The sequence below is a fragment of the Lissotriton vulgaris genome, chromosome 10, assembly GCF_964263255.1.
Source record: "Lissotriton vulgaris chromosome 10, aLisVul1.2, whole genome shotgun sequence".
In the NCBI taxonomy this organism is placed as follows: domain Eukaryota; kingdom Metazoa; phylum Chordata; class Amphibia; order Caudata; family Salamandridae; genus Lissotriton; species Lissotriton vulgaris.
In genome coordinates this window covers 1,005,503,578-1,005,524,154 of record NC_141698.1, presented here as the reverse complement: position 1 = coordinate 1,005,524,154, position 20,577 = coordinate 1,005,503,578, and the positions used below count along the sequence as shown (strand labels likewise).

At 47.0% G+C, this 20,577-nt stretch overlaps 1 protein-coding gene across 1 annotated transcript in view; it reads right to left on the bottom strand.

Moving 5' to 3' along the window:
- Positions 1-20,577, bottom strand: part of LOC147689143 (ras-related GTP-binding protein A) — a 155,671-nt gene that overhangs the window by 47,504 nt on the left and 87,590 nt on the right. Inside the window, exons 6-7 of the mRNA XM_086942036.1 lie at positions 15,137-15,232; positions 10,802-10,924 (exon numbers count right to left, since the gene is read on the bottom strand). Coding sequence (XP_086798162.1) covers positions 10,802-10,924; positions 15,137-15,232 — 219 coding nt within the window. The remainder of the gene's footprint in view (positions 1-10,801; positions 10,925-15,136; positions 15,233-20,577) is intronic.

The following is a 20,577-nucleotide window of genomic DNA, read 5'->3' as shown; positions in this document are numbered from 1 at the left end:
TCGAGCAGGGTGCTGGTGTTGCGGTCGTTGTTGTTCTCCAGGTGGAAGTTGAGGTCCCCCAGGAGGATGTAGTCGGCGGAGGGGAGGGCCTGCGGGCTGACGAAGTCGGCGATGTCCTCGCTGAATTGTGTGCGTGGTCCCGGGGGTCGGTAGATCAGGGTGCCTCTGAGGGTGGTGTTCGGGTCGGTGTGGATCTGGAAATGCAGGTGTTCGGCGGTGGTCAGGGTGTTGTCGGTGCTGGTCGTGAGACGGATGGTGTTCCTGTGGATGATGGCGATGCCTCCTCCCATCTGGTTGGCGTTGCGGTCCTTCCGGACAATCTTGTAGCCCTCTGGGATAGCGATGGCGATGTCGGGAGCTGAAGAGGCGTTCATCCAGGTCTCCGTGAGGAAGGCAACGTCAGGGGCTGTGGCGTCTAGGAGGTTCCAGAGTTCGATGGCGTGTCTCTGGACGGAGCGGGTGTTGAGCAGGATGCACTTGAGGTGGGTGCTGCTGGTGTTCGACTTGGCGGGTGCTGGTGCGAGGCAGGTCCGGATGCAGGTGAACTTGCAGGCGTGGCAGCTGAAAGGTCCGTGGGTGCGTCGTGGTGTGGCTTGGTGGCATTCTGGGAGTCGGCCGGTGTTGAGTGCGATGAGGGTGGCGGCGGAGTACGTCAGGCGGGTAGGTCGGGGTCTTCGTGGGCCAGGGGTCCTGGCGCTGGGCGCGGTCGGGCTTACCTTTGGCGCGCCTTCGGCGCACAATCGGCGCGCCCGCTGCGCGTGACCGCTGCGCGTGACCGCTGCGCGTTCGCACGGTCGCCATATAAGGCGAAGTGCGCGGGTGGGCGGAGCAGCTGGGAGGCGGGAGCGGGGAGGGAACAGAAGGAAAAAAGGGGCGGGGTCTGCGGTGGTGGCGGGAAGCGGGGAGGGAAGACGGAGGGCGGCGAGGTAGGCGGGCAAACAGGAAGGAAAACGCTGACACGGAAACAATACTGCCGTATGTGGGCGGGCTGGAGATGGGATTTTGGGTAATTCAGTGAGAACCCCAGATCGTGCAGAAGGTGAATGGTGTGGGACACGTGGTCGGCGCACTGCTGGGCCAACTTTGCCTGAATGAGCCAGTCGTCCAGATAGGGGTAGACGTGGATGTTTTGACGTCTTAGATGCGCCGCCACCGTCGCCAGGCACTTTGTGAAAACCCTGGGCGCCGTGGTGACCCCAAAAGGCAAAACCTTGAACTGGTAGTGCTGGTTTTGAATGGTGAACCTGAGGTACTTTCTGTGTGAAGGATGCAGTGGAATGTGGAAGTACGCATCCTTTAGGTCCAGAGTTGCTAGGAAGTCCCCTTGCTGAAGCAGTGGGAGAACTTGCTGCAGCGTGAGCATAGGGAAATGTTCTGACAGAATGTAAAAGTTGAGCGGTCTGAGGTCTAGGATGGGCCTGAGGGATCCGTCCTTCTTTGGAATCAGAAAGTACAGGGAGTAAACTCCCGTACCTCTTTCCTGCAGGGGCACGAGCTCTATAGCCCCTTTTTGCAGCATGACGTTGACTTCTTGCTGCAACAAGTGCAAGTGCTCGCCGGACATAGGACGGTTCTTTGGGGGTATGTTGGGTGGAGTGGATGTGAGCTCCAGACAATAACCGTATTGGATAAGAGATCTGACCCACCTGTCCGTGGTGATGGACTTCCACATGGGCAGGAACTGCTGGAGTCTCCCCCCGAAGGGTGTTGTGTGGTCGGGGGGCAGTGACAAGGCGTCACTGTTTGTTGGCGTTGGAGGACCTGGAGCTGTTATTTCCATGTCCTCTGCCCTTGACGTTGTTGCCACGGTATCCACCCCGACCCTTGTTGGTATAGGAAGGTTGGGTGTTGCTCTTGTAGAATTGCGTTGACTGTGCCAGTTGACCCCTCGAGGTGCCTCTATTATTGGAGCGACGAAAGGAACCACCCCAAAACTGCTGGGACTGCAAGGCACCCATAGACTTCGCAGTGTCGGTGTCCTTTTTCATTTTTTCGAGGGTGGTATCAACCTCTGGGCCAAACAGGTGCTCTGGGTTGACAGTCTGGTTCAAGATGGTAGTTTGAATGTCTGGCTTGAAACCGGATATCCTGAGCCATGCATGTCTACGAAGTAGAACGCTAGTGTTAATTGCTCTTGAGGCGGTGTCAGCCACGTCCAGAGCGCACTTAATTGAAGCATTGGTGATAAGCTTCCCCTCCTGTATCAACATTTCTGCAGCTTCCTTATATTGATCGGGTAAGTGCTGTAAAAGGGTCTCTAGAGTGTCATAGTGTGCCCTGTCATATCACGCCAGTAGCACCTGTGTGTTGGATATGCGCCATATGTTGGCTGCCTGCGCAGCCACCCTTTTCCCCGAAGCCTCAAAAACCTTGGATTCCTTATCTGGGGAGGAGCATCACCCGTAGTTTGTGAGTTGGCTCGTTTGCGTGCATTGGAGACAACCAGGGAATCCAGAGGCAACTGTCCTTTGATGTAAGTAGGATCAGTGGGCGCTGCCTTGTACTTTTTATCAATACGTGGGTTGATGACTCTTGCTCGGGTGGGCTCCTTGAAGACTTCTGCCGCATGTTTCAACACCCCTTTTAGCATTGGTAAAGTTTTAACAGTTTTTTCAGAGACTGAAAAGGTGTCAAAGAGGAAGTCGACGTCCACTGGGTCAGCATGGAGATCGACGTCATGATTGGCTGCCGCCCTTTCAATGAGTGCATTGAAAGCTGCAGAGTCTTCTGTTGGGGAAGTCTTGGCTGAAAAAAGCTGAGGCTCCTGCCCTGAATGCGGGTCCCCAGGATCGCCACCACCAGACCATGGCTCAGTCACATCTTCTGGGTCTGAGTAGACTGGATAGGTATACTCATCGTCATCGTTGCCGTCACCCTCCTCTACATGGGAATGAGTGGGTGAAAGTTCATGCGCTTGTGGTGATACAGGCTCCATAGAGGTAGAGGCACCAGCAGAGTCCATCTTTTTCTTAAGTGGAATTTGGTAATGCTCCAATTGTGGTTCAGGGGTGATTTTTCTCTTAAGGAGAGAGAGAGCTTGCCCGTGTTGGCGTCGATGATCACCTCCTGACGCTCCTCTTCTGCTAGCGGTCGATGCCGCGGGCTTGGGACCACTAACGATGCCTTCGGCGCCGAAGATATCTTCACGGGCACTCCGGCCGCAGGTTTTGTTGTGAAAGCCTTCGGCGCCGTCTTCGGCGGCAGCGTGAACAGAATAGGCGCTGGCGTCTTTGCCGGTTTTAGAAGAGGCTTGGGCGGCACAGGGTCCTTCGGCTCGACTGCTGCGGCCCCCTCCCTAATACGTTGAAGGGACTCCGTAACCTTCTTAGTGAACGAGGCGGAGGGACGCACCGGCTCGAGAGAGTCTTCTGAAGCTGGTTTCGGGACGGCGACCAATGACGCGGTCTTCGGAGCCGACGTCGTTGCCCCCTTGGCCTTGTCGAGTGGAAGCGAGGCAGTGAGAGACTTGGGGTCGTCCTGCCGCTTCTTTGTGTCGAGAGTGGCCTTCTTAAGGTAGTCGGCCTTCGTGGGATCGAGGCGACTCTTATGTGCGTCGACCGTCTTCGGCGCCGATGCAGCTGCGTCGGTCTTTTTAACCTTCGGCTTCGATACAGTAGCCTTCGGGTCGGCCATTTTGGCGTGGCTCTTGAGCTAGACGGCCATTTTGGATTTCTTCGGCACCGAGGCCTCCGAAGTCTTGGATCCGACTAGCGCGACTAGCGCTTTCGGTACGCCTGGCGTCGAGACCGATGGTTTCACTTTCGGTTTCTGTACCGTGAGTGGTGCCGTATCAATGTCCGTGGCCGGGCCGGATGGCGGAGCCGTAGGACGGGAATCAAGGCTTTGGGTAAGGCCCGAAGGCGATCCCTCGACCTGGGCCTTAGAATGTTGGCCGGCCCCGGAGTCAGTCTGAGAAGCTCCTCTTCCGAGCTATCCTCCAAGGTGGCAAGGGCCCTGTCGTCGTCCCCTACCTCCTCGACGACTTCGTCGAAATCCTCATATTCCGCGTCTTAGTCGTCCTCGACCTCCGACGCTGGGTTAGATTCTGTGATCTCCTGGACAGTGTCGTCGCCGACATCCTCTGCGTCGAAGATGTCCGTAGGAGGTGGTGCCGATCGCTGGGCCTCCAGGCGCGCAGCTCGACGGAGCTTGAGTATCTTCTTTGACTGGAACTTGGAGCAGGCCATACACTTGGCCTCGTCGTGGTCCGGCGACAAACACTTATTGCACACCGGGTGTACGTCGATAAGCGGATACTTCGAGGCACACACCGGGCACCGTTTAAATGGACTTTGTTCCATGATGGAAGTAGGTTGGAGCGTCGTGTAGGCCCGTCCGTGCCGAAAGCACGCGGAAGGGCAGTGTTGGTTCGGGGCCGAGGAAATACAAACCCGAACGATAGACAATACCGACGCAAGTCCTAAAGACCTTTTGGTCTAGAGCAAAGTAAGTTAAATAACTATCGATTCCGACAGAGGGAACCGAAACACATCCGAACCCAATGGCGGAAAAAAACAATCTGGGGATGGAGTCGATGCCCATGCGCACTGTAGTCCAGGGGAGGAGCCACCTATCTCGTGATACTTCGAAGACTCTTCCAGGACAACAATGTGCAACCATCCGGACCCAACACTAGGCGGCAATCTATGCACAGATATGAATTCAGCAGCCCACATGCCTCGAACAAGCGCAAACCCAATTCAACCTCCTTGAAATGGTACACTGCAATCCTCATTTTATTCTCAACTTTTGGGTGAAAAAGTACTACTCTCCCTTTGACTTGTTTTCTGATTTACGAGATCGCTGGGATTCAGAGACCTCAGACACTGCTTAACATGGGAATATGGAGTTCTTGGAACTTGTGGCAAGTATGGTGATTGCGTAAGAAAGCTGTGAGGCACCACACATTCAGCCATATTCTTGGAAATGTTCTGGAGACAGGCAGATTCTCTGAAGAGACTCAAACCTGGCAAAATCATTCTTCATTCTCCTTTCATGCTATTCCGTACACAGTATGGTGCCCAGACTGTTTCCATGCAAGTTAACTTCTGACTATGTTGGGTGAAGCAGTGAGATCCTACTGCAGACAGAGAATGTTGAAAGCTCCCCCTGCTGGAGTGAAACACTAATCAGGCAGTGGACTCAGGATTTAAGGAGCAGGAGACCAGGTAATCTGAACTACTGATAATATATCCTGACAAAGAGGAAACTAAGGTTAACACTTTGGGCTGATGGTTACAATAATATAATGATGTGATCTTCACAACACTAAAGACTCATTACAGATTTCGTTAGATTAAGGAGTGGACAACATCTCTACCTTAATTTATCTAAAAGTAAAACATTTAAGAGTGCTGATGAGTCCCCTCATGAAAACAATGTCTGGCTGAATGCCTGGAGGGAAGCTTCAACCTAGTAAAACTGAAGGAGTAGGGCTCAGAGGAGAGTCTTAATTAGGGCCACTCAAAATCTTGGCAGATTATGTATAAAAAAATACAACAGAGGAAAGGAAATTACTAATCAGAGACTGAATAGATCCTAATCCATGACAAGCAAATTCTACATGCTCAGATGTTGAGAGAGTAGACCCCAAACCAATGATCCAAGCTTGCTTTATAGCTGGTGGACAATGTAATTAATGATGTTTTGGAAATAACACTGCACAAGAAGACATACTGAGGTTCCAAACTCAAGCTCTCAAGACTGTAGCAGCACATACATCACTTGAGCCAACAGACTCATCCCCAGAGACAAATATGCTTGGAAGTGGTGAGACATCGAGCCATGTTGTCCCATGGAGAGCCAAATACAAAGAAAGAAATACTTTTTCTACTGCATGTGATGTATATAGCGGCAGAACACGGATACAGACAAAGCGAGAAGAAAAAAGAGAGGAGACTGCAACTTGGACACACAGAAGAAATTAGTCTTCTTCTGGTTTGAGCTTAGACTTGTTAACAAGTGCACAAATCAGGAAGAGGAGGATGTTCTAGTTCAAGCATCATTTCTCCCAGATATTGCACAGGCTCCTCCCTGCTAACTAATCCATAAAAACATTCAACTCTTGGATTCATGAGGCAACTTCCTGAAGAATCTCAATCAGGCTAAGTCAGGAAAGAACTATAAACAGAATCATTGATCGAGATAGAGTTTTAAGGAACAACATTCACACTGTTCGAGTCGCTCACCTTTGCCTCGTAAAGCCAGAGGGGAAAGACGGTAAGAAAGAAGGTAGATAGGACCCTCTCCAAAAAGCTTAGGATGTCTTTTATGCTAAATATTAAAAAGCTGCTCAGACCAACTAGATGAATAGGATGAGTATACAGCCAATGAACTATGTTACTGTGTACTGAGTCAGGGTTCAAGATGTAATATTCTACATTACTCTATAGAATTCTATATGCAATAGTAAAATAGAAGAACCAAACTGTGAATCAGACAACTCTATCTTGCAAGAAAAAGAGAAGGCGTGAGTTGGGATGGGGACCTTGGGCCCCTCACCTACGAGGATTGGATGTAGGCCTGTCCATCTCCAGCGAAATGTCAATTGCGACAGTTTTGTCTCATACAGTGAAACTATCTGCACAGGGTTTACTACATGTGGGTGAGGCTGTGCTTCTGTTGCTCGACGCAATCGGGGGACTCGATTCACACAATTTGGTCATGTGGCCAGGTGACCCCGTTCTGTACGGGGTGTTGTTCTTGGATTGGGTGTTGGGCTGCACCTTGCCCGGAGATGGGGGCGGAGCCCAAGATGTGCATGGTTTCTAGTACCAGAGAGCAGAGGCTCTCCACCCAGGTGGCAGAAACATGTTTGTGTGTGGCAGACTGCTTAAAGCCAGTCTGTGCCCACACCAGGGTTGGTAGGTTTCTCAGAGTACACGTTTCAATAAATCTCACACTGGTCTCAGTGTAGGTTTATTACAAGGAGCTCTTTGATACCAAACACTCCTGGGTTCAGTGCAGTAGCGTCCCGTCCCCTGTCAAAGTGGTGGGGCAGGCGAGATGAGGGAAGTGGGAAGGGCGGGGGATTCGGGGCCAAAATAATAAAAACAAATAGAAAAATAACTTACCCGAAAGCCGCCGCCTACTGCATTGCACTCTACCTTCTTCTGGGAACAGGCTCACAGACAACACTGTGGCCATTCCGGACGCTGCATGAAAGGGTTGTATGACGTTACAACGTATGCTATTACCCCGCATGCCATTACAACGCAAGTCGTTACAACGACTTGCTGTCGGGGTGCACTGGAGTTTGGAATAGTATAATTTATTATTCCAACTCCAGTCTGTGCAACAGTAGGGAAGGCGTTGTAGTTAAATCCAACACCTCATGTCCCCATACAGCAAACCATTTTGTTGTAATGGCATGCTGGGTAAAAGCAGGCGTTCTAATTCATGAGTTGTACCGGTTGTTTCCCGCATGAAAGCAGCGTCAAGATAGGCCTGAGTATTGTCAACTTGTGCTCCCAGGCAGACTAGGAACTAGAGTCTGCTCTCTCCAGCCCCAGCAACGCAGCTGGGGCTGGAGAGAGTTTCAGTGCACACGACGGTTTGGCCGGCCTGAGAGGACCACCCAAACCATCATGCGCACTGTAACAGTGCCCACCACTTCCCCACCAGCAGTCATCGCTCTGGACCCATTCCCATGACTCACCAGAGTCCTGGGGGCAGGTCCAGGGGAAATAAGATTAAACAATAAAACAGGTTTAAAACCCGTTTTATAAAGCAAAGGAGGGACGCCAGGTGATGAAGTCAAGTCAGTCTCGTTCTTTCAAAAACCTTTATTTATAATTTTTCTTTCATCGAATATAACTCCTTATAAATACAAACAGCTCAGCCAATGTGTTTCGTTCCAAACTGTGAAAACTTCGTCAGGGCTTGAATAATAATGTCGGAAAATTCAATCTCCACAGATATATTAATATCTTTATTCCAGCTCCGTGAGCCAGAAAACTAGGAATTCCTCAAGGCATCACCATGCCCGTTTTTAAATACCCTGATACGTATTCGGTTCCTTTCTGCAGCGTTGCAATTAATAAGTGCAACGCTGCAGGAACGCTTGGTGTATTTATTATACCCTTATATTTTTAGATCATAGAAAAAATAGTTACGTTAGGGGTTCAAACATATTGAGATACTTCAACAACATTGATAACAGAAGAAAAGGAAATTCTAAGCAGTTAGACTATTCTAGTTATCAATGTACAATAGCCCTCTCCTAAGAATAAATAATTTGGAGAATGTCCTAAGCATAGGAACAATGTTTTTTCCTGTTGGAAGTGGGCATAACCCAGTCTCAGAGTTCCTAAATTCGCCGTAACAAAGGTGGGAAACCATGAAAAGTTGTGTCCACTTCAGGTTAGGCCATGAGCCCTGTGTGCCACAGGGCTCGTCCCTGAGCCGCACGCTTTTTAATGTATAGGACACCCCGCTGGCGACTATCATTAGACAGTTCGGCTTTTCAGTGGTCTCATACGCTGGTGTCCATCTCAAATAAAAATGAAGGAACAGCCAATCGTTTTAATAGCTGCATGACGCAGGTAAACCTATGGATGCGGTCTAATGGCCTAAAATGGAACAGTGGAAAGACAGAGGTTCTGTTGCTTGGTTCTAACACATCCTTCTGATCACCCAGATGGTGGCTCTCCAGCTTGGGAGATTTCCCACCTCCCGTGCAAAAGGTTAGATACCTAGGGTTAATTTTTTATGACAAACTGACATTCAAAAAATCAGATCAGTACCCTTACTTCAACCATTTTTTGCATCCTAAAAATAATCAGGAAAATGTGCCTGTTTATGCCGCCAAATCCCCTAAAAACACTGGTTACAGCATTAGCCTTGTCCAGACTGGACTATGGTAACGCTTTGTACATGGGTATCCAATCACAGCATCTACAGAGGTTGCAGCATCTTCAAAATGCGGCAGCTAGATTACTATTGGATAATCCTAGGTCCCAGCCTGTCTCCCATTGTCTAATAGCCCTGCACTGGCTCCCACTGGATAAGAGGATCAAGTTTAAATCCTAATGCCTAGCTTTCAAAGCACTACACAGTGCTGGTCCCCAATTCCTGAAGACACATCTGAACTGGCACATGCCTTCCAGAAGTCTAAGATCTGCACATAGTAAACTTCTAAAAATATCTAGGTTCAAGAAAGTTCACTGGGGCGGAAGTAGCTTTCTGTTACGGACAGTCAAACATGGAACTTGCTCCCGGTCAGCATAAAGAATAGCCCTACGCTGCTATCTTTCACTAAGGCGCTATAAACTTGGCTCTTCGCTAATTAACATTTCATCTACAGTGACACCGGCACCTACTTGACTCTCTGACATCAGCGCCTAGACAACCATGGGCATTTGTGCGCTTTACAAATGCACAAATCAAACCAAACCTTAGGGTTGGTACTAGCCTGGGGGTGGGCACACCTACCTGACTAGCTAATTTTACCACCTGTCTAGGTGCTAAAGAGCTCTTGGTAAAGGGAGTCGGCTTCCTCTCCTGTGAAGTTCCCCCTGTCTTGGAATGCTAATCAGCAGGCCATCCGCTGGGAAGGGGTGTGAACACCCTCTTCCCGAGCAGGCTTTGTTTCTGTCCTCCTGAGAGCAAAGTCCCTCCCCCTTGGAACAGAAACTCATCTCTTATGGCAGGCTGACTAGATACCAGTCAGTCAACAAACCAGAGGCTGGTAAGTTTTCATGGGGCACCTCTAAGAAGCCCTTTGGGTGCAAGTATTCATAAATCCAACACTGGAATCAGTGTGGGTTTTATTAACACAAGATGCTTTGCACCAAACATTCTCATTTTCAGTGAAGCCATCATGTAGCTGGGGAACACTTTTTCACCAGTGTCCAGGTAATGTTTTTAAAATGGCTTCCCTGATCACTTGTACTGCCAGTAAACTGATCAGCACAGGGCCATATCTGCTCATGAGGATATGTCCCTACATGTAATATAATGCACCCTGCCTTAGGGCTATAAGACCTGCTGTAGTGGTAACTTGCAAATAGTACATGTGGTGTTGGGGACATGGCACACAGGGATGTGTGTTATGCCGTGTTTTCACTTATGTCTGCACCAAAACACACAACCTGCAATGGCAGTCTTGAATAAGCTTTGGCGAGGGGTCTCTTAGGGTGGCACAAGTTGTGCTGCAGCGCTTAGGACCCCTCTTTAGTACCTCAGCCCTAGGTACCAGGGGTGCCATTTACCAGGGACTTCCAGAGAGTGCGAAATGTGTTGCCAATTGGGGGTACAATTGTACAGTTTTTAGGGAATGAACACTGGCACTGGGGACCTGGTAAGCAGGAACCTAGTACACTTTCAGTCAAAGTTGCATCAGGTACTTGGCAAGAAATAGGGGGTACTGCAACACAGACGGTTTCCTACACTTTGGTTAATATCAAAATTCACAATGTGTGTTGAGGGTTCTACTTTAGTTCAGAAAGCTAAAAATAATTAAAACATAAGCAGCTTCTGTAACTTATAATGTTCAATCAGAAGAAGATAAGTCATTTAGCAGAGCAAATACAAAACGTCTGTTTGTCAAAACGGAGTGCTTATTGAAGAGTAAGTAAGAAAAAGACTCCAGAAAAAAAAAGGTTTTATTTACAGATGCACAATTATGTAAACGAAAACATTTGAATGTTAAAAATGAAGTAGTTGTAATACAGATATGAAATAAATAACAGTCGAGACATAGAAAGTTCTTTTTACTGTGGGACTCTTGAAACAACGCATGACAAAAGTAATTCCTTTTACAGCACAGTGTAAATGAATCAAAGGGCTCCAGAGTACTCACAAGAAATGTTGCTCTTTCAAACAGGAGTACCTCATCCGCCTCAATAATCTGTGCAAAATTTCTCAGGTTCGTCTCAAGTTGCTGTACATTAGGAATCAGCTGATAGACTATACTCGACCATGCCTGGCAAACAGAAAAATATCAATTACACTGGTCCTCTGGATACATTTCATTACTTAAAGAAAAAACACCAATTCAACAGCTCTGAGACTGTTTACTATTTACTCAACATTTCTTCCTAAAAGTTCTTAATGCCCTAAGATCACTCACAGGTTTAGCTGCAAATAATGTATCTGATGAGTTTTTATTAGCTATTTCTGTTGCTCGCTGCTTTTGCTCCTATGAATTTTGGCCTATCTCCAATCTCCTCCCTTGCTGATCTTGGATCTCTGCCCCCTCCTCCTCTTTCCTCTCTCCTTCGCCTCTCCTGCGCTTACTGATCCGGTCTCCTATCCATCCATCTTCCTCAGGTGAGAGCCCTAGTTCCGACAAAGGAAATTCCCCTGGTTTCTACTCCAGGTGAGACAACCATTGCTTGGTGTTTCTCCCACCTGCATCCACGCGTTCATTTACTCAGACCCTGAGGAACTTCTTACCCTCTTTGCATATAGTAGATGAGGTAAAGCTTTTCCTCCTCAGTTTGGTCAGTATGCATGGATGGCACTCTGCAATTTGGCCACAGCCATGTCATCATACTGTTTGCTGGAGGGTACCTCGCTAATTATGGTATCAAACTTGTTCTACCTATCAAAGTGGACATCATCACTTTCTCTTGGGTCCCCAGCTTCAAATCAGGACTTGAGCGATGATGACTGCTGCACTGAGAAACTGATGTTCCTAATCCTGGTGGCAGAGTCAAAAAGGTTTCCGGACCTCAACAGTGTCTGTCAAGCAACGTCTTTGCCCATGATCAGCATAAACAGCTAATAAGCACTTTAGATGTCATCTGTATTTAAGTGTTAGGAAAAGCTGAAAGAGGGAATGTAGCTCCGATGTGGAGGAGTAGTGCACTAATAAGTTAGGTCCAGGTATGTCACAGGGGAGGATAACCTGCTTGGAGCATCAGGGATTAAGAATGAGCATTGTGAGAAAGGAGGTAAAAGACCAGTCCTTGATAGGTCACGGAGGTCGAGTTTGTTGTGCAAGTTGTAAACAGTTTCAAGTGCTACTGAGATTCTAAGGAGGATGTGAATACAAGATGGTGGGAGAAAGCTGGGGTGTTAAGTAAAGCCATGAAATTGTTTGGAGCGCATGCACAATCACTAGCTTTTAACAGATTTTGAGATATAGATGAGCTACTGTAGTGGAGTGAAAGGAAGGGAACCTGATGAGGGTGCAGCAGTTGGAAGAAGAGGGGTACGAAATTATTCTTTCTTTAGAGGGCTAGTATGAAATCAGGTTTAAAGCAGCAAGTGTAGAACAGGCCTCGAGAAATATACTCGTCCACTCACTATGGCGAGTCAGTGTGAGCTATTTTTAGGGCCTACTGGCATGGCCTGATCTGGCAAAGAACAGGTGCTCTGTTTATTCTGAAAGTGAATTTGCAATAAAGATGCCTTTATTTACTGCTCTTATCATGGTACATTCGCTGTATACCTACAAAGACAGAGTTAACATGTCAGCTTATGTCTTCTTGCAAATTACTGTTTATTTTATCCTGAAGATTGGTGTGCAAAAAATCTTCTAACTTTGCAGTTAGAGAAAGAAAAGTAAACCTTCCGATAATCGTGCTGTGGTACAGGCAGGGTGAAATAAAAGACTGTAGGATGCCAGTTTTATTGTTGCACAAAACATTTAATTAGCTTGTAAATGAATTGTACAAATATTTCAATATTTATTGCAGTAGTTACAAACGTTTTGTAACTGAAGTATGATGGAAACCAAGATTGTAATAGGGTAAAAACAGATCAGAAGACTTTATTGGGGGATATGCAAATAAAATATTTGCTGAAACCCCTTTCCACACATTGTTTGTATGCTTCATAGTTTTATCAGTAAAACGGTCTCATGGGAACGTTTGTGGCCATTTTAATGGAAATGTGAAGTCGCTAAATGACAGTGACCTACCACATCATGCTTTAATAATATATTTATTAAAGGTGAGAGTTTTTAAACAAACTAAGAAACATTCTTGTTCCTGCCCTGATGACAGTAAGCTAAGAGGCAAGTCAAGGGTAATGTGTAGCCTTATATATGGGATAGATTTTGATTATATATGGAACAGAAGAGTAGTCTATTAAAACAAACAAAGCCGTTTTGTACAGCAGACATGCGGAATGCACATGTTTGAAGGTGCTCTCATATATGATAATGAAAAAACAGGCAACTGTGAAATAAAATATCTGCCTAGGATCACACAATTTGAGACCAGGTTACAGGTCAAACGCATTCCAGTCAGGTCAAGTAGATTATTCCAACCCACTAGACCCCCAGGTCTAGTAACATTTTTATGATGTTTCAAGGCCTGTACACCCCAGTGTGAAGTGAAAGTTAAATAATATCCTACGCTTCTTCCAGTGCATATGGATCATGCACATGTGGGACAAACCAGGAGTGAGTGTATGACTGATTACTGTGGACACAGGAGTCCATTTTGAATTTTCACTGCAAGTTGTACAAAATAAAAGTAGTAAGAAGGCTCTCAGACAAGTATTGTTCATTGCTGTATTTATGAGTCGCCACACTGTAATGAGTGAAATTAATGGACAGCAGCCTCCTTTTCCATCCTTTGCTCTTTTGTTTCATTTAGGTGCCACCACCATCAGGTTGGTAGGCAGTGTGACAGGACAGGACACAGAGCTACCCTTAGACCATGGTCTGACCTTTCGTTTCCCCTGAGGTGCTCCTCTCTAAGGCCCAGAAGTGTAAATTATAAGAGCTTCTCTCCCCTTTGTGCCTGTTATTTGGGGCACTCTGAATAAGAGGCTCCGAGCTGGACCCCTCCTTCCTTCTGGCACTTGAAGACAAAAACGGAGGCTGCCTGTCTGGGGATGGATACATAAAGTTACAAATGGCAAACCCCAGTGCCAACATTTTGCAAGAGTAATATACAAACTCTGTTTATGCATATAGTATAAACAGGAGACTAAACACAAGTGTTTTTTCTCTGACCAATGCTAAGGGACTACCATTTGTTTTTTAAAAACTCTTCTGGGATACAGGCCTAGTGTCAATGACAGCCAGATTACCAGTTACATGAGGGGACGTCACCCGAGAAGTCTGAAACTTTCTGTAGTGTTCGCTCCAGGGACATTTATAGTTCTTCTACTGCTCTTTCACCTTACTTGTGGAGGAACTGCCCTGCTTCCTCGAAGCATCTAGGGTGGGATCACATTACGTTTGGGCCAGGTTTTTCTCTGGTGTGTCAGCAGCTCCAAACACTGCGAAACCCCCGTTCGTGACCACGCAGCTACCCAGCAAAGCATTACAGAAGGCGGCTGGGTGATAAACTCTGTGCCATGCCCTAAAAGAGTGGCCATGCTCGTATGAGCACCTAGGAGGTAAATGGCCCATCATGGCATTAGTGATCCAACACAGACACTGAAGCAGGCCATTTTTGACAAAGCGCTCACCTTCTCATATTCGAGAAGCACCGTTTAGCAACACTACTGTGAAGCAGCCCACAGGCAGTCATAAATGAGAGCTGCGTCACTCAGTCACTGCAATATATAGCCTGACTAATTTCCCTTTAATAATACAGATATTACAGTGTTGTTCATCCCGCATTTATGTAGTTTTGAGCTGGGGGTGGCTTCATTTCCTTTTAACAAAGTAAAGGTTGGGCATCATTGTTGAGTCAGTGAGTTTTGAGACTCTAACCAGACACCAATTTCCGGATAAGCCTTGAACTACTCACCATCACTTCGTTTTGTTTTCAGAGTTTGAGGTCAGCCACATGACGTCAAAGGAAAATGGAATCAATCACTTTGATTAAAGCCTAAAAATCTATACATGCCCCATGACTCTTGAACGGGTTCTACCGGGATGGATCAAGGATTGCTATGGATTGACAGAATGTCACATAAACAGTCCAAGTCACAATTCAGGAATTACCTCAGTCAAATTATGCACATACGTTCACAAGAGTCTGGAATTTGTACATATGTCACTGAACGTAGTATTGTTCTTGTAATTGAAAATGATTAAACTCCGCCTCCACCCCCTCCGCCACCCCAAAAAAAGAGTCTGGAAGTCAAAGCTTTTAAAAAATGATCATGCGATGCAGATTAGTTTTGTGAAGTTCAGGAACATTCATAATGTTTATGGATACATGTGTTCCATTTTAAAACAAGATCAACCTGGGTAAATCTGGAAATCAAGTTGTCAGGTACACACCTTGTACAATGTTTCATCCCAGATGGATGTCCGGAAACAAGCACAGTCTAACGGGCGCGACAGACGCCTTAGATCCTCTTCCCTTTCTCGAAAGATCTACGAAAACAAATAAAAACAAACAATATAATGTAATTTTATCACACGATTTCTGCCTAAAGTGATCACTAAAGTGAACAGCTTAAGTATAACCTGATCAGAAATATGGGAAAAGTAAGTGGCACACCAAGGAGAAGAGCCAGATTATTGGTCAAAACACACAATATCCACAAAGGAACCATAACATGATCAGACTGGCCAGGGATTATTTTAACTGCTGCCAGGCACATAGCACCACATGAAATGCCACATTGGGTATTTTTTTAAACCCTTGGCAGCTGGGGTAATGCCCCCATGGTGCGGGGGGTCCGCGGCCGAGCTGTGCTCATGACGAGGTCAGCTCGTCATGACTCACAGTGAACCTGTGATCATGACGAGCTGAGCTCGCCACAGACCCGCCCACTCATTAATTCTCCCGCACAGGCAGGGAATTAGCCGACCGTAGGTGGGCGGCGGCTGTTATGACGAGCTCAGTTCGTCATGAGTATAGCTCCACTGTGACTGAGCATGCGAGGGGTTAAATAAAACTGTTAGCTAAATTTTGTGCAATATTGCTGAGTGAGAGTAATGTAATATAATAGCATGGAAGTCAGCCCATTCTAACATATGATCCATAAAGAGAATTTATGGTATAACATGGAGCAGGAAGGATTATAATGGCATGGAAAGATATAAATATTCTGCCTCTGCACAGGGGAAAAATGCAGTTATGCGAGTAGGCTGAGGATGGTGGGATCGAATGAAGCAACAACTATCTCATCTGAACCTACTGTTCTGCTACTCTGAATACCAGACCAGAGATAGAAACTAGAAGCTATGGTGGTAGCTCTGTTCACTTTGTAAAGGTTGAGATTCATTTAGAATCATTCAAAGGCACTTGCTGTCAAACTGTTCCTCTACAAGTATTACTCAGATGCCCCGTGTACATCCAGGGGAGGTATTTTATTATGTAGTATTGTGCCAATCATTCCATCCACTTGATGGCAGGTTAAGGGTCCCCGGAGGTGATCAGAAGAGAAAGGGTAGAGCAAACCCAACAAAGACACAGCGTGTAATTAATGTTGAGGACGGATTTACTGAAAGGCAAAACATTCTCAGGCTCCTGTGCCCAACACTAATGTCAAGAGTATGGAGAACTTGTGATTTACAGCCACACATGTTATACACAGAACAGTTTTTCCTAGATGTAGGATCTTCCAAACTGAAAATGTATCTTCAAGGAAGGAATCTAGCTCACTTTAATTTTGCAAGTCTAGCAATAATCTCACGTCTGAAAGTGCAATCAAAATTTGCTCCCTCAAATCCTCACCTAGGTCCCTTGATGGATGTGCTTGCAGGAAACATGCTCTCTGACTAAGACATGACAAGGTCAAAGAAGCTTGTAATAGCTTCCGGTCCGAGTTTATGGCATTTCTTAAAATAGCATCTGCTAGACAAGTTAGAAGAACACAACCAGGGACAGTTCTGTGCCAAAGAAATAACCAACATCTTAAACATACACGAAGCAGAGGCTTAAGTACAATCCAGGGTAAAAGATGGCTTGTTATACACAAGACATTTTAGAGGCTCCTGAAGGGGTATTAGCGGAGTTAAGCTTGCGTCCAATGGAGAACAAGCATTTTCAATGCAATGGTTTCGCCTTTGGAAAAGTTTGAGCTATTGGCATTGTTAATGACAACATTTTTATTTATGTGTTGGTTTTGAAAACAGATAAATAAATGGCATTGTCACTTACATTGTTATTAGCTTAATCTCTGGAGTCTCTAGAACTCCATAGCACTCCCTAGCACTGTGCACTTCCTAGCTTCCCTAGTCCCTCCGCACCTCTTAGCATTGTGCACTCCCTAGCTTCCCTAGTCCCTCCGCACTTCTTAGCATTGTGCACTCCCTAGCTTCCCTAGTCCCTCCGCGCCTCTTAGCATTGTGCACTCCCTAGCACTCTCTAGTCATTTCCTAGCACTCCTTAGTCACTCCCTAGTCACTCTGCACTCCCTAGTCACTCTGCACTCCCTAGTCACACATGCACACTTAGAGCCACACCCCCCCAAAGCCACACACTCCTCCCAGAGCTACACACACACCACCCCAGAGCCACACACACACCACCCCAGAGCCACACACCACCCCAGAGCCACACACACATACACACTTTGAGCTACACATATATAGCCAGAGCCACACACATACACACTGATTACAAACACACCCAGAGCTACACATACATACCCAGAGTCACACACATATAGAGTTATACATACACCCAGAGTTACACACACATATACACACACATACAGAGCCACACACACATACACACCTAGAGCCACATACACACACCCAGAGCCACACAAAGACATACACACACAGAGCCACACGCACACACACACATCCTGAGCCACACACACTCAGATCCACACACACAGAGCTCCACACACACACACCTAGAGACACACATACACCTAGAGCTACACGCCGCTTGCAAGCTGTCTAGGCTCGACCTAAAAATCAGAGTGGAGAAAATAAGAGTGGCAAAGTGTTTTGTTTCTAATAGATAGATTACTGTTGTGTGGCAAAGTTCGTAAACAAACTGGGGAATTTTCATCTGGGATTTGTATACACTAGGGTACTGCAATCTACAAGTCAATATGCTAAGCGTAATTACTGTCAAATGTAAAACATTGGCTTTATCAGTCATGTGACAGTACCAAAACTTATCCTAGTAGAAACCACCTTTCACAGAATGCAGAGTTAAAATGATTCATTTTTTACAAAACTGGTAGCGACAGAAGTACGATGTTGAGATTCAGCACCGTGTTGGTTGCTGCTACTGGGCACATGCATTAGTCGTAAAGCTAACATTAATTTAGAGGCTTTATACCTGCCAACAATTATGCCGACATCGCCGCAAAAAGCCGCAAAACAATGTCACTGAAGCCAAGCATGCATGCTTAGATAGCTGCAGTACCTTTTTTAGTACAGTAAATTGATCAAACATCCTGGCCATTTACAATTAAGAGTGGAAGTACGGATAGATAGATTTTTTTTTTTTTTTAAACAACGAGATAGAAACAATTACTTTCATATGTAATTATTGGATTTACGATATTAAGAGGCATGGGAAACATGCACAGATGGGCAAATGTTCTATATCTGTGATTTAAAAAACTCTTTCTTCAGCAACACCCAATCCCTGCATTTTTTAATATTAATTAAGAAGCCTCCTTTTCAAAAAAATGTGTGCCCCAAGGCCAAGGGATTCCTGAAACCCGTCCTTCACATCTGACTTGGGCATTTCAGACGAATAGGCCTCCAAGCCCCCCGAGGTCTGGCTCCTTTTACAAGATGTGCAGAAAACTGGGGCTAATGGGGCTTTGCTGAATGCACGGCTCTGCATGTCTCCTCCTGGGAGGCGGCCGAGCAGATGTGATATGGTAGGGAAGCAGCATTACTGATGGCGTGCAGCCCAAGGAAACTGCCAACCCCGTACACAGAAAGGACACGCCCCTGCAATGTGTTTGCCACCTACATCTACCACCAAAATAGAGGCCAGTTTAATATATCATTACCACAAAAAATGCATATGCAAATAATGTCTGCTGGATTCCAAGAGTCTTTGAAACATTCACTGGCACGCTGAAATATGAGTCAACTCGCCTAGCTTTTAATGGAAAGGGTACAAGGCTGACTAAAATGTGTAACTGACCATGGTCAGGTGCATGACGGGAATATGACTATATGTATCCACTTGTAATAAGTGGGCACCAGACTTAAGCAGTGGCTACGATGATGTTGACTGTGCACGTCAGAAAAACATCCAAGGGTCGCAGTGCACACAAAGCGCCTTGCAGATGCCTGCAGTGTGTAACGCACGCGTTTCTCAAGTAACTCAATGCACAGGAGCTCGTGGAACACACAAGCCAAAGATTGTTGTAGAGACCGGATATGATGCCCCTGAGCTCCTCATAGATGCTCTCTGTAATTACATTTACTTTGATAGAGTTTGCACAGCGCTGTGCATGGCAGATACAGCTGTTAATCAATAGGATTCGTTGTTGAGACTCGTGAAGGATGAAAGGCTGATTTAACCCGGGTTAAATGTGAAGACTTGACCTGGTGATTAAACACGGACCTCAACACTGATTAGTTCATTTTAATAAGTTATATTACAGAAGAGCTACAAGTTCCCAGCAGCGCTTACCGGCCACAGAAATTGCCGCGCTCCTCGTCCACATGACACCGCTCAGCTATCACGCCCAGCTGCCCTGCCTCTCGTGCCTCCCAATGTGTAACTGACCATGGTCAGGTGCATGACGGGAATATGACTATATGTATCCACTTGTAATAAGTGGGCACCAGACTTAAGCAGTGGCTACAATGATGTTGACTGTGCACGTCAGAAAAACATCCAAGGGTCGCAGTGCACACAAAGCGCCTTGCAGATGCCTGCAGTGTGTAACGCACGCGTTTCTCAAGTAACTCAATGCACAGGAGCTCGTGGAACACACAAGCCAAAGATTGTTGTAGAGACCGGATATGATGCCCCTGAGCTCCTCATAGATGCTCTCTGTAATTACATTTACTTTGATAGAGTTTGCACAGCGCTGTGCATGGCAGATACAGCTGTTAATCAATAGGATTCGTTGTTGAGACTCGTGAAGGATGAAAGGCTGATTTAACCCGGGTTAAATGTGAAGACTTGACCTGGTGATTAAACACGGACCTCAACACGGATTAGTTCATTTTAATAAGTTATATTACAGAAGAGCTACAAGTTCCCAGCAGCGCTTACCGGCCACAGAAATTGCCGCGCTCCTCGTCCACATGACACCGCTCAGCTATCACGCCCAGCTGCCCTGCCTCTCGTGCCTCCCAGCAGCGCTGTCCCAGGATTCGCAGGACGTCTGGTCTCAGAGCAACGGCCGACGCCCCGCAGCGGTGCTCCTCCACTCCAATGGCTGCCAGGCACTTTTCGAGCCCTCCATCTCGGGCCTCGGTGCCTCCGCCTGCCGGCAGTCTCCACGGTTTCATCCGCGGCCCCGTATACGGAGGAAAAAGACACTCAGCAACACGGGAAGGGGCGGAGATGTTCCTAATGCCGTGGTTGAACCCGGGAGGGGCGGGAGAGTACACGAACGGCGGGAGGGGGGCGGGAGAGAACAAGGGGGGCGGGAGAGTACACGAACGGCGGGAGGGGGGCGGGAGAGGACGAGGGAGGCGGGAGAGTACACGAACGGCGGGAGGGGGGCGGGAGAGGACGAGGGCGGCGGGAGGGGGGCGGGAGAGGACGAGGGAGGCGGGAGAGGGGCAGCTAGGAACAAATAAGGAGACCCGTCCCGAGCAGCAAGGGA